Raw genomic sequence first — 14,885 nt, forward strand, 5'->3', positions numbered from 1 at the left:
TGGCTGCGGTCCAAACACTTAAAATACACACCCTATCCCCTCAGCCCTCAAATTAAGTGGACACTTCTGATGACGTATCATGACGTCTGACGAGTATACACTTGCAGGGCAAGGGGCGAGGGAGGAAGGAATTATTTTTTAAATGGACCGCCCTTGGCCGGAAAATCGCCACTCGTTCATCCCGCAATGATTGTGTTTTCAGCCTGAGGTAGCTTATATATATATATGCTTTATATGCGCTACAGTCAATTATGAGAATTATGTCTACTTATATTAAATATATCATTCTTAATATTTGCCTAATGTATGATAGCTAGCGAATTAATTTGCTAACTAATGTTAGCCTGCCAAGCTGGAACTTTTGGAGGAGAAAAATATGTCTACAATTTCCCAAAAATAACCAAACAAAAACATATTTACTTTTTACGAGACGTGTTTGTGCCATCATGTGTATTAGTAGCACAATTTCTAACTTATTTGCATTCGTTGTTACTTACACTTGTATGTTGACTTCTCCATTGATGTTTCTAAGTTTTCGCAGACTTTTCTTAATGTACAATCGTCGTGAATTCAATTTTGGGGAGTTTCAGGCCCCGGAGTGAACATAATTATACACTCACAAAGCCGACTAAAAACGAGGGCTTACGTTGCAAACTTCCCTTGCTGGCTAATCATTTGGACCACCCTTCAAGATGATGAAGGGATTCTCCCAATGGCATAAGAAGAGGGTAAGTGGATGAGGATGAGGGTGAGTGTTTGTACCACAGCCCTAGTGTGTGCATCTCAATAAAAGTTCATAACAGGGTTGCAGTCAAACATTATATTTTTCACACAGACACCAACACCATAACAGACCTTTTTGGTGAGTGAGTCATCTGAGTCTGGGGGCATCCGCGTGGAGACGTGGAACATGACCTCAACGGTGGAGGTGGCGAAGTAAGGCGTGGTCAGACCAGTGCTCTTGTTCCGCTGAAGACCTCCCATAAAGCCACAGTGACTGGTCAAGTTCACCTGGAATAAAGGAAAACAGATCATCAAACTTCCATAAGATACACTAAAGCAAGAAGTGGGGCAATCAAAGTGTTTTCAGTGTTCTAAATCAGGCACAGAAAAATACAACTCAATGGTAATATAACTCGACAATAACTCACTAATGAATATTGAAAAAAAACAACGAAACCCCCACTGCTTCATTGCTCCAGAACAGCGCAAGGGGAGCACTGATTATGCTTACTGGAAAATACTCTTTCAAAATTAATGGAAGAGGAAAGTGGAAGGGGGAAAAGACAGCACTGCTCTGAGACAAGCATGGGGACAGGTCTTGATAAATCAATGAGATTTCTATTTTCACTGAATCTCCATTTGGGTATTGGTTAGACTACAATTAGGGTGTGGAAATGTTATGCTCTTAGTACTGTAGCCTACTCCCGACTGGTCACGTTGTACAGCGCCATATTTTCCTAACGGAAACACTGAGGGATTCTTTGTTCTTGGAATAGAAACATCATAATATTAATCAAAGTAATTAAGCGACATTTCTTCAAACCAATCCCATATACTATGTTCTTACAAAAAAAGGTTTTAAATTCTCTAGTACAGCCAATATTGCAGACTGTCAAATGCTTCTCAAAGATGTTAGTGCTAGTTTGACCACCAGAGGACTAGCATTAATGGTTGACAATTAAATAATGTGCCATGGGCTCCAGTATGATGCAACTTTTACAGGAGAAAAAACTGTAGGTGCCAGGTACACCGGTTCATGTCAAGAACTGCAACACTGCTTGGGTTTTTCACACTCAACAGTTTCCTGTATCAAGAATGGTCCACCACCCAAAGGACATCCAGCTAACTTGACACAACTGTGGGAAGCATTGGAGTCAACATGGGCCAGTCTCCCTGTGAAATGCTATCGACACCTTGTAGAGTCCATGACCCGACGAATTGAGGGGGGTGCAAGTCAATATTAGGAAGGTTTTCCTAATGTTTTGTGCACTTGGTGTACAGAGATGCTGAAAGGTTGTAATGGAGAGAGAGTGGTCTGTCTTACCTCCCAGCCCAGCCCAGAGACAAAGTCTTCGTAGGCCTGACTCCCCCTGGTATTACACAGGATACAGCCAATATTGCAGACTGTCAAATGCTTCTCAAAGATGTTAGTGCTAGTTTGACCACCAGAGGACTAGCATTAATGGTTGACAATTAAATAATGTGCCATGGGCTCCAGTATGATGCAACTTTTACAGGAGAAAAAACTGTAGGTGCCAGGTACACCGGTTCATGTCAAGAACTGCAACACTGCTTGGGTTTTTCACACTCAACAGTTTCCTGTATCAAGAATGGTCCACCACCCAAAGGACATCCAGCTAACTTGACACAACTGTGGGAAGCATTGGAGTCAACATGGGCCAGTCTCCCTGTGAAATGCTATCGACACCTTGTAGAGTCCATGACCCGACGAATTGAGGGGGGTGCAAGTCAATATTAGGAAGGTTTTCCTAATGTTTTGTGCACTTGGTGTACAGAGATGCTGAAAGGTTGTAATGGAGAGAGAGTGGTCTGTCTTACCTCCCAGCCCAGCCCAGAGACAAAGTCTTCGTAGGCCTGACTCCCCCTGGTATTACACAGGATAGAGTGCTTGTCCTCCTGCCCCTCTGCCACGTAAAACACGGCTATTTTGTGCGTCTCTCGACTACAGGAAAAGATGGCAAATGAGAGAAAAGATAAGGAACAAGAAAAAAATATATAAGAAACATAAGGAAACATTTTTGTTGTTCCCTAAAAGTAAAACAGTCTGAGGAAGAAGACCCACTAACATACCACTGCCTGGAGTCGAGGTTCTTAAGCTCTCTAAGCAGCTTCTCGTTCTTCTTCAGGAGATGGAAGTTGCTCCTATAACAGAGAACAACAAGTGTATAAGCCATTGGCATAAAGAATTGTGACATAGAATCTGTAGGCTATGTAGAATCTATTTACAACACAGTGATGTCTTGGAAAAGATTCTAAAGTATTCGGAAGCTTGACAGCAACAAGACACTGAGAATGGACAATAAAGTATAACTTTTATTCTATTCACAACAACATTAGCCAGGCCTGTCCTCACTCCCTATAGGCAGACCGTGATCAGGTGATTAGGTCTATACTGCACAGATTTTCACTAAGTAGCCCTCAGACTTCTCCCTCTGCCTGCCGCAGACTACCTCTCCATCATTAGCAGGCCCACATGTCAAATTGGCCTCCTCTTTGTTTTTGTCACAGCATTTCCTGGAACATCAGACCAATCGAGTCAAACCACAGCCAAACAAGTGGTGGCAGGAATTCTGGGAAATAAATACAAAATCCTTATCACAGTATTTAGCTAAAAACACGAATACACTGCAACTTTATAGCAAGCGATGGACAGCTCGAGATCCTGAGAAATCAATACACTTAGATCTTAGTTACCACCCCGGTGTAACAACACGCGAGATATGGAGCTTTAAAACGTTGCCTTATTTCCCCCAATCTGGAGTTTGAACATTAGCTGCTTAGGCCCGGTCAAGTTCGAACAGAGGGGGGGGGGGGGGGAACAATGACGGCTCATGTAAAAGCCACAACTACTTTTTAAAAAAGAGACTTTGTTTCGTGGTGTTTTTCCTCCTCCCTCTCACCATTTGAGTATGGGCCTATTTATTAGCTTGTTACAATGTAACGGTCTTAATTATTTCCATTGAAAGTGAGCCATTTCATAGGCGGCAATCAGGAACAGCACACTCGCTCGCCCACGCACCGCAGTATGAATGCCAGAAGGAGAGTGAGCGAGAGAGAAATAAAGAGAAAAAGAAAGCGCGAGCAGGACAATGGCTCATTAAAGGCTATCTCCTCCTGACTCCTTTCTGCTCCCTCAGTAAATTGAGGAAAAATGGACTTACTACAACTGTGATGTGGTTGTGTCACCGAGCTATTTTAAGATGAAAGCACAAATGGTTAGTCGCTCTGTATAAGACCATCTCCTAAATTGCTTAAAATGTCAAATGCAGTCCATCCAGGGTTTCGCAGGAATACATTTTTACAACATTTGGCCACAAAAATGCTTGATTTTGATGTGGCAATTCTGACATTTTGCATGACAATATGAGATGATTTTGTAAAATCTGTCGCAAAAAAGTTAAGACATTTGTTGACCTGAGGCTTGAATGAACCATAATATAATGTGCAGTGATTGGTTGAAATGGCAAGCCCTCGCTTTGTGCTGTGGTGATGGGTCAGTTTTACGCAACAAAATTGTGATGATTTGACAGTTTTATGTGGAAATATCGCGGTGACTGGTCAAATTTGCATGCCCTCCGATCGCAGAATTACGGAATCCTGGAGGGACTGAAAATGTCAAATGTTTGGTATATTTTAAATTTTCAGTCCCTCCAGGATTCCGTAATTCTGCAATCGCAACAGTTGCAGGGCTCTGAAAAGTCTCTCTGTGTTTGTGTGTCCTTTTATTCTCTCTTTGCATGATGTGAGTAGGCTAATATACTGAACACAAATATAAACACAACATGCAACAATTTCAAAGATTTTACTGAGTTCCAGTTCAAATAAGAAAATCAGTCAACTGAAATACATTTATTAGACCCTGATCTATGGATTTCACATGACTGGGAATACAGATATGCATTTGTTGGTCACAGATACCTTTAAAAAAAGTCTATCTGGTGTGACCACCAAACTGCCTTATGCAGAGCGTCACTTCTCATTCGCATAGGGCTGATCAGTCTGTTGACTGTGGGCTGTAGAATGTTGTCCCACTCCTCTTCAATGGGGGTGCGAAGTTGCTGGAAATTGGTGGGAACTGGAACACGCTCTGTCGCTCAACTGGTGACATGTTTGGAGAGTATGCAGGCCATGGAAGAAAATTGTCAGCTTCCAGGAATTGTGTACAGATCCTTGTGACATGGGGACGTGCATTATCACGCTGAAACATGAGGTGATGGCGGTAGATGATTGGCAACACAATGGGCCTCAGGATCTCGTCACGGTATCTCTGTGCAATCAAATTGCCCTTGATAAAATGAAATTGTGTTCGATGTCCGTAGCTTATGCCTGCCCATACCACAACCCCGCCACCACCATGGGGCACTCTGTTGACATCAGCAAACCGCTCGCCCACATGACGCCATACACGAGGTCTGAGGTTGAGGCCGGTTGGACATACTACCAAATTCTCTAAAGCGACGTTGGAGGCGGCTTATGGTAGCGAAATTAACATTAAATTCATGCCAATTGCACGCTTCCTCAAAACTTCAGACATCTGTGTCATTGTGTTGTGTGACAAACTGCACATTTTAGAGTGGCCTTATTGTTCCCAGCACAAGATGCACCTGTATAATGATTATGCTGTCAGGTGGATGGATTATCCTGGCAAAGGAGAAATGCTCACTAATGTAAACAAATTTGTGCACAAAATGTGAGAGTTAAGCTGTTTGTGCGTATGGAACATTTCCTGGATCTTTTATTTCAGCTCATGAAACATGGGACCAACACTTTACATGTTATGTTTATATTTTTGTTCAGTATAAATGAATTTTCTAGTGCCTATCCCTCCATTCTACTGATAAGATGACCTCTCATATACAGTGCCTTGCGAAAGTATTCGGCCCCCTTGAACTTTGCGACCTTTTGCCACATTTCAGGCTTCAAACATCTTTTTTGTGAAGAATCAACAACAAGTGGGACACAATCAACAAGTGGGACACAAATGCTCTCCATCCAACCTCACTGAGCTCGAGCTGTTTTGCAAGGAGGAATGGGAAAAAATGTCAGTCTCTCGATGTGCAAAACTGATAGAGACATACCCCAAGCGACTTACAGCTGTAATCGCAGCAAAAAGTGGCGCTACAAAGTATTAACTTAAGGGGGCTGAATAATTTTGCACGCCCAATTTTTCAGTTTTTGATTTGTTAAAAAAGTTTGAAATATCCAATAAATGTCGTTCCACTTCATGATTGTGTCCCACTTGTTGTTGATTCTTCACCAAAAAATAGTTTTATATCTTTATGTTTGAAGCCTGAAATGTGGCAAAAGGTCGCAAAGTTCAAGGAGGCCGAATACTTTCGCAAGGCACTGTACATACATCTGTTAAAGATATATTTTGTGAAAGAGTAACGAATAGGAGAAATTAATGGAAGGGGCTATTTTTATGTCCATCATTGCTCCTGGATAGATGGATGTGTTCGCTGATAAACACAGCCATTAGGGCTCAATGTGACGCGCCATTTCCATTTAGCCCAATTAGTTCTCCTCATTAAAGATCCAGCCTCCATCTCTAGTAATACAATAGATAATACTTCAAAGACATCAATGAAAAAAGCCATCAGAAATAGCTGCTTCAGGAAATGGATCTATGTAAAGTAATATATGTGAAGTGTGGTGATAATGAGGTGGATGAGATGGGCATGTGAGTAAGTGAGCGAGAGAGAAAGAAAGAGAGAGAGAGAGAGAGAAAGAGATCCGGACGGACAAGCTACTCTAATCTGACTATACTAAATCTCAGTGACGGGCTGAGAGACAAACAAGGCTGGCGGTAGCAGTGACACATGGTGCATTTTTTCCACACCCATCTGAATATAGCACAGCACCTAGAACAAGTTGAAGTTCCATCATCACATACCCATTTTCTACAAGAGTCTACTGGATCTCTCCAAATGTGCCAGTTCTGTAAACAATAGGCTACCTGCAGAATAAAGCTATTTTGCCATAACAACTTTGAATCAACTGTAGACTATGATGTTGGTCATGTTCAGTAGGGCACACCTTAATAAAGCATTTCCAAACTGAAAAAGGGCTTTTCAAATTGAACCAGTTTGGGTAATACAGTGCCTTCAGAAAATATTCAACAACCTCTACTTTTTCCACATTTTATTGTTTTACAGCCTGAATCTAAAAGGATTCAATTGAGATTTTGTGTCACTGGCCTACACACAATACCCCATAATGTCAAAGTAGAATTATGTTTTTGCTCACTGTGTGCAAAAATCCCTACCTCATCTCTGTACCCCGCACATACAATTATCTGTAAGGTCCCTCAGTCGAGCAGTGAATTTCAAACACAGATTCAACCACAAAGACCAGGTTTTTCAATGCCTCGCAAAAAGGGGAACATATTGGTAGATGGATAACATTCTTAAAAAGCAGACATTGAATATCACTTTGAGCAGAGTGAAGTTATTAATTACATTTTGGATGGTGTATCAATACACCCAGTGACTACAAAGATACAGTGCATTCGGGAAAGTATTCAGACCCCTTGCCTTTTTCCACAGTTACAGCCTTATTCTAAAATTTATAAAAATGTTTATTTCCCCCCCATCAATCTACACACAATACCAAATGTATTTATATTTACATAACTATTCAGACCCTTTACTCTGAACTTTGTTGAAGCACCTTAAGCAGCGATTACAGCCTTTAGTCTTCTTAGGTATGACGCTATAAGCTTGGCACACCTGTACTTGGGGAGTTTCTCCCATGCTTCTCTGCAGATCCTCTCAAGCTCTGTCAAGTTGAATGGGGAGCGTCGCTGCAAAGACATTTTCAGGTTTCTCCAAAGATGTTCGGGCTCTGGCAGGGCCACTCAAGGACATTCAGAGATTTGTCCCGAAGCCACTCCTGCATTGTTTTGGCTGTGTGCTTAGAGCGTTGTCCTGTTGGAAGGTGAACCTTCACCCCAGTCTGAGGTCCAAAGCTCTCTGGAGCAGGTTTTCATCAAGGATCTCTCTGTACTTTGCTCTGTTCATCTTCCCTCGATCCTGACTAATCTCCCAGTCACTGCCGCTGAAAAAACATCCCAACAGCATGATACTGCCAACACCATGCTTCACCGTAGGGATCGTGCCAGGTTTCCTCCAGACGTGACGCCCTAGACGTGGTGCTTAAGACATCATGGTCACCTCCCTGACCAAGACCCTTCTCCCCCGATTGCTCCGTTTGGCCGGGCGACAAGCTCTAGGAAGAGTCTTGGTGGTTCCAAACTTCTTCCATTTAAGAATGATGGAGGCCACTGTGTTCTTGGGAAACTTCAATGCTGCAGACATTTTATGGTACCCTTCCTCAGATCTGTGCCTCCACACAATCCTGTCTCGGAGCTCTACGGACAATTCCTTTGACCTCATGGCTTGGTGTTTGCTCTGAAATGTACTGTCAACTGTGAGACCTTAAATAGACAGGTGTGTGCCTTTACAAATCATGTCCAATCAATTGAATACATTTTTTAAAATCTGAGAATTAACCAATGATATCAGGCCACACCCGGCCATGATTACAGACACCTGTGTTTGTCCATTATACCCTGATTAAGACAGCTTGTCTGTCAAAATGTTGGTTATTAGGTTATTCAATTATTGCATCGGAGCTCCTAGAGTGTGTGGCTCTCCTTAATTTTTGAAGTGTTCTACTCCACACGCCAGCACCTCGCATAAATAGGTGTGCGTTTATTTCGCCTCTAGATCAATCAATTTAATTTACCACAGGTGGACTCCAATCAAGTTGTAGAAACGTCAAGGGTGATCAATAGAAACAGGATGCACCTGAGCTTAATTTCGAGTCTCATAGCAGAGGGTCTGAATACTTTTGTAAATAATGTATTTATGTTTTTTATTTAAAATATTTTTGCAAAGATTTCTAAAAACCTGTTTTCGCATAGTCATTATGGGGTATTGTGTGTAGATGGATTAAATAAATAAAAATCTATTTTAGAATAAGGCTGCAACGTATCAAAATGTGGAAAAGGGGAAGGGATCTGAAAACTTTCCGAATGCACTGTATACATGTGTCCTTCCTAACTCAGTTGCTGGAGAGGAAGGAAACCGCTCAGGGATTTCACCATGAGGCAATAGTAACTTTAAAACAGTTACAGAGTTTAATGGCTGCGATAGGAGAAAACTGAGGATGGATCAACAACATTATAGTTACTCCACAATACTAACCTAAATGACAGAGTGAAAAGAAGGAAGCCTGTACAGCATATATATATTCCTAAACATGCATCCTGTTTTCATTAAGGCACTAAAGTAAAACTGCAAAAAATGTCCTGAATACAAAGCTTTATGTTCTGGGCAAATCTAATAAAACACATCACGGAGTACCACTCTTCATATTTTCAAGCATTGTGGTGAATGCATCATGTTATGGGTATGCTCGTCATCGGCAAGGACCAAGGAGTAAAAATAAACAGAATAGAGCTAAGCACAGGCAAAATCCTAGGAAGAAAACCTGGTTCAGTCTGCTTTCCAACAGACACTGGGAGACAGAATCACTTTTCAGCAGAACAATAACCTAAAATGCAAGGCCAAATATACACTGGAGTTGCTTACCAAGACTAGATTCAATGTTCCTGAGTGGACTAGTTACAGAATTGAATAAAAAATCGTCTTGAAAATAGATGGCAATGATCGACAACCAACTTGACAGAACTTGAAGAATTTTGAAAACAATAATGGGCAAATGTTGCACAATACGGGGGGGCAGCTCTTAGACTTACCCAGAAAAACTCACAGCTGTAATCGCTGCAAAAGTTGATTCTGACTTGTATCGACTCAGTGGTGTGAATACTTACAGTATGTAAATGTGATATTTCTGCATTTCATTTGCAATAAATTTGCAAACATTTCTAAGGCATTATGAGGTATTGTGTTTAGATGGGTGAGAATAACATATATTTAATCCATTTTGAAGTCAGGCTGTAACGCAACAAAATATGGAATAAGTCAAGAGGTATGAATACTTTCTGGAGGCACTGTACCTCCCAGTTTCAAAAGGTTTTCTCCTGTTGTGTGCCCCACTGAACAGGACCCTGGTTTGTGGTGTGGTGTGTCTCTCTCACCTCTTCTCCCAGGAGTTCATGCCCAGGATGTTGAGTAGCAGCCTGCAGTAGTAGAAGGCTGACTGGGGCCTCTGAGGCCCTGGCTCCCCTTGCTCCACGGCTCTCATGTTCAGCCCATTCCCCTTGTGCACCGCAAAGTCCCTCTCCTCTGCACACTGCTTCAGGATGGCGTTGATCACGTCGTTCTCCTGCTTCTCCGACACGCAGACAGGGGGTGGGGCGGGGATGTTAAGGGGGCCTCCAGCACGCTGAAGGCACTCGGGGCTGGAGTAACCCAGGTACTGCAGCATCTCATCTAGAGCATCTTCTTCTCGCAGGGAGTTCCAGGACGGGACCGCCTCGCGACACACACGCTTAGCTTGCGGGGCCATGAGCTCCAACACACCTTCCACTTCCTCCTCTTCTTCCTCTCCTTCCTCCTCCACAGCCTCCCCCTGCTCCTCCTCTCCCAGCACCAACACCACCACCTCCTCCTCTTCCCTCTCCTCTTCTTCCTTCTCTATAGGGTCTCCAACCCAGTTCTTCTCCTTCTCCCCCTCTGTAGTCATTCTCTCTGTTGGTGTGTTACTGTAGAGGTGCAGGGACTGATTGGGAACACCACAGTGAGGTGGCCCGTACAGCACAGCCGAATCCCACGAGTGTTTTCCGGAGATGTCTCGGATGATAACCCTCACACAGGCACTGGTGGTGGTGAGGCCTGCAGACATTCCTCCACCAGGCACACCGTCCTCAGCACGGACCTGCAGACAGGATAGGAGGGTGGTGCCATTCAGGACAAAGAACTGTAGGTTGGGCCCATCAAAGAGCTCTGGGGCCAGGTCAGGGCTATCGCTGTAGGGGTTGTCCATGTTCTCACACACCTGGCTGGTCAGGGTAGCAGGGCCTCCAGACATGGGGTAGTGCCCGAGGTGGTTGACCAGGTGGGTGATGACTGTCCTGGCAGCGATGGAGATCAGACCGTGCTGGATACGGCTCCGCACTACAGGGGGGGAGGAAGAGAAAAATAATAAGGAGATAAAGAGATGAAGAGCTCTAAAACAAGAACAAGGGGATATAATGGACACTGTTTAATGTTGACAGTGCAGCATTTCTCAAGACCAGTTCCAATAAACAGGAGAAAAGATCGAAAAAGCCAGCCAGCCAGTCAGTCAGTAGATAACATGTGGGTATCAGCTCAACCCAGTGGGACCCTCCAACAGAGGGTAAAGGGATGAGGGAATCTAGCCAATCAAAAGTAAAATGCTAGATACCAGTAACAACAGCGCCAGACACCAGTAACAACAGCGCCAGACACCAGTAACAACAACGCCAGACACCAGTAACAACAACGCCAGACACCAGTAACAACAGCGCCAGACACGAGTAACAGCGCCAGACACCAGTTACTACAACGCCAGACACCAGTAACAACAGCCCCAGACACCAGTTACAACAGCGCCAGACACCAGTTACAACAGCGCCAGACACCAGTAACAACAACGCCAGACACCAGTAACAACAACGCCAGACACCAGTAACAACAACGCCAGACACCAGTAACAACAACGCCAGACACAAGTAACAACGCCAGACACAAGTAACAACAACACCAGACACCAGTTACAACAGCGCCAGACACCAGTTACAACAGCGCCAGACACCAGTTACAACAGCGCCAGACACCAGTTACAACAGCGCCAGACACCAGTTACAACAAGGCCATACACCGGTTACAACAACGCCAGACACCAGTAACAACAACGCCAGACACCAGTAACAACAACGCCAGACACCAGTAACAACGCCAGACACCAGTAACAACGCCAGACACCAGTAACAACAACACCAGACACCAGTAACAACACCAGACACAAGTAACAACAACGCCAGACACCAGTAACAACAGCGCCGGACACCAGTAACAACAGCGCCAGACACCAGTAACAACAACGCCAGACACAAGTAACAACAACGCCAGACACCAGTAACAACAACGCCAGACACCAGTAACAACAACGCCAGACACCAGTAACAACAACGCCAGACACCAGTAACAACAGCGCCAGACACCAGTTACAACGCTAGATACCTCAATGATTCCAATGGAGACTCTTTTTACATTTCTGGGTGGCACCACGCAGAGAACAATCTGATGCCATGACAGTCAGTGTTTTACCAACCATCTCTTTCCAATAAGCATAATTACAGCCCCACAGAGCTACATAAACCCTGAGTGAGCCATTACAGGGAAAAGGAATGTGACTATTGACAGGACAGGAGGACAGGTTTCTCTCTCACTCTCTCTCCAATAAAATCTAGGGGGGCCTTTAAGGCAAAAGCATTTATTATCTCAATGAGACAAACCTATGTAAATTAAGGTTAAATCTCTCCCTCCCTCCATCTTTACTCCGATAACCCAAAAGAAAAGGAAAGGAATGAAATGAACAAATAAATGGATAGATCGAGGACCGGAGGGAAAAGGAGAGTTAGTTGCTAAGGAAAGAAGCATGCCTCACAAAGTGCTCCAAAGATTAGTCATTATCCCATGCTGGAAAAAGCTGCAGGTGTCCCCTGCTGCTCTGAATCTAACACAGGACACATAGGAGCATAGCTGCATTCACATCACATCCAGTCCATAGGAGAAGGAATCGGAGTAAGGGAGAGGTAGAGATTAAGACAGAGGAAGAGAAGAGGGAGTTATGTTCTTACCCTCAGTGACAGGCTGTAGTTTGGAGGAGCGTTCTGAGTCAGGGGAGTGGAGGGGCTCTGGTTCCTTCAGACTCTCCAGTAGCAGGAAGGGGTCGTAGTCTGGACTGGTCAGGTCTGACAGGTTTATAGGGAAATACCTAGGGCTGTTGAAGTTCTGGGCCCCATACACACAGCCATGCAGCACCTGGGGGGAGAAGAGGGAGAACCAAGAAAACAATCAATGAACACTACTGCACTATTTCACATGACTGTAGTTTTCTAAAGAGAGAAATAAAATGAGAGCGCAAAAGAATGAGAGAGAGACAGAGAGAGAAAGGAGAGAGAGAAAATAGAAAGAGAGAAAGAAACTTGAGAGGTGGAATCCTTATCGGAAATAAGTAATTGAATGATCTGCTGATCCCGTCACAGTGCGTTTCCGTGGAGAGAGAGAGAGAAAGGGTGGTAATGGGAAAAGAGGATGCTGTGAGTGAGTGCTGACAACTGAGGGAGTGAGTGAGTCTGGGTGTGCTCAGTGCCAGCTGTAGCATGCATTAGGAAGGAGGCCCCCCAGTCCTGAACTCCATTTGGAAATGAAAGAACACTAAACACAAAATAAGTGCTACTCCATGGGTCAGGTTCCACACTCCACTGAATGCGTTGGTCAATGCTAAGCAAAGTAAAGACGCATATGTCGGCATCAAATACTGTCTTGAAGTATATCAATTCACAAAGCTACTACATAAAGCTACTATTCACAAAGCTACTACTACTACAAAAGTATGGGCAAGGGTTCTACTGGGCATACCTTGTAGATACAGCTGAGGACAGACTTGTCTGGCTTCTCCTCGTCAGGGCTGAGGGTTTGGACAGGCTGCAGCAAAGTTTTAGGAGGCAGAGCCATCACCCAGTCCAGCAGGCACAACAGCAGAGACACCACCAACTAGGGACAGGAAAGCAAAAACACAGTTTGATTTCATAAATAAAGCAGAGAACAAAATACTGTATTATGACGAGGAACATTTTCTTCATTGAGCTTCTGCAAGAAACATGTCAGGCTGGTATACTGTGAATAGAAAAGCAACAGTTGTGATCATGTATTATTACCAACTCTCCATGTGACTAGGAGAGTTGTGTATGAGGAGAAGTGACATACCCTCTTGTCCAGTTCATGAGGTGAGGATTCTGTAGTGGGAAGCAGGTGAGTGATAGTCGCTATGAGGATCTGAAACAAGAGTTAATATGTCACTGTCATTCCAAAAGGATACTCTTGAAAAACTCCAAGAAGAGTTGACATACGTCATTATTAAAATGGACATGCCAAATTACCTCAACTATTTTCTTTGGAGTGTCGAGGGGGAATTTCTGAAGGTCATCGACATAGTTTATGAGCAAGTGCAGAATGTCGGAGGCCACCAGCGCGACAGTTTTATTTGGAAACTGAAAAACAAAGAGACACAAACACGCACGCAATTGAGAAAAGTGTAAGGGGCTCAGGGAGACGACCCACCACCTCCTCCTCCCTCCCTCCCTCCTCTCACTGTAACCCTGCCTCAGGAAGAGTGCAGAGTGCTTTCCAGAGCAGCAGGCCAGGGCCAAGGCACACACAAAACAATGGTCCGGATCACCAGCCATCCCATTTGATTGGATAACAATATGGAGAGGAGTTAAAGAAGGGGGGGTGGGGAAGGGGGGGTCAGTTGACGAGCACCCTTATTTCAGAAGACTGAAAAATAACAATTCCTTGAGGTGGGTGTTGGATGTATTCTTCATGGGATTAGCCTTCGCCTTCTGTCTGAGCAGAATGGAGAGCACACAGAGGCCAAAATGTTGACAGTCAGGCCAGATTTAGCTGGGTTGGAGTTGTGTGTGGTGGGCCAGACCAAACCAGCCGGTACTGTCTGTAAGCTTCTTCTGGCAACTCAGTGCAGAACATCTTTCTCCCACTCCAAGCAGACTGACACTGCTGTAACTGTGCCAGTCAACAACACACAGACCAGGGCTAAATACTGGGAGATACTGCTTCTGTGCTACTGCTAACCAGGGACTGCTACAGTACAATTCCCATGGCAAATGATGAAGGCAAGGCAACACATTTCAAAATTCTAATCACTGTGCATGGCAGATGACTCAATAGCACCAGGGTTGTGGCTTCAATTCCCATAGGGATCACATATACACTACCATTCAAAAGTTTGGGGTCACTTAGGAATGTCCTTGTTTTTTAAAGAAAAGCACATTTTTTAAATAACATCAAATTGATCAGAAATACAGTGTAGACTTTGTTAATGTTGCAAATGACTATTGTAGCTAGAAATGGCTGATTTAAAATGGAATATCTATATAGGTGTAATTATCATTATCAACAACCATC

General features: G+C 43.9%; 1 protein-coding gene across 8 annotated transcripts in view; it reads right to left on the reverse strand.

The window, feature by feature from the left end:
* Positions 1 to 14,885, reverse strand: part of LOC109904572 (ral GTPase-activating protein subunit alpha-1) — a 128,195-nt gene that overhangs the window by 50,196 nt on the left and 63,114 nt on the right. For all 8 annotated transcript variants that reach the window (XM_031787982.1, XM_031787981.1, XM_031787985.1 and 5 more), the window contains 8 exons: positions 13,841 to 13,951; positions 13,668 to 13,736; positions 13,320 to 13,454; positions 12,536 to 12,719; positions 9,848 to 10,826; positions 2,815 to 2,886; positions 2,563 to 2,686; positions 856 to 1,011 (listed from right to left, as the gene is read on the reverse strand). In XM_031787982.1, coding sequence (XP_031643842.1) covers positions 856 to 1,011; positions 2,563 to 2,686; positions 2,815 to 2,886; positions 9,848 to 10,826; positions 12,536 to 12,719; positions 13,320 to 13,454; positions 13,668 to 13,736; positions 13,841 to 13,951 — 1,830 coding nt within the window. The remainder of the gene's footprint in view (positions 1 to 855; positions 1,012 to 2,562; positions 2,687 to 2,814; positions 2,887 to 9,847; positions 10,827 to 12,535; positions 12,720 to 13,319; positions 13,455 to 13,667; positions 13,737 to 13,840; positions 13,952 to 14,885) is intronic.

The sequence above is a fragment of the Oncorhynchus kisutch genome, linkage group LG14 (genome assembly GCF_002021735.2).
Source record: "Oncorhynchus kisutch isolate 150728-3 linkage group LG14, Okis_V2, whole genome shotgun sequence".
Taxonomy (NCBI): Eukaryota; Metazoa; Chordata; class Actinopteri; order Salmoniformes; family Salmonidae; genus Oncorhynchus; species Oncorhynchus kisutch.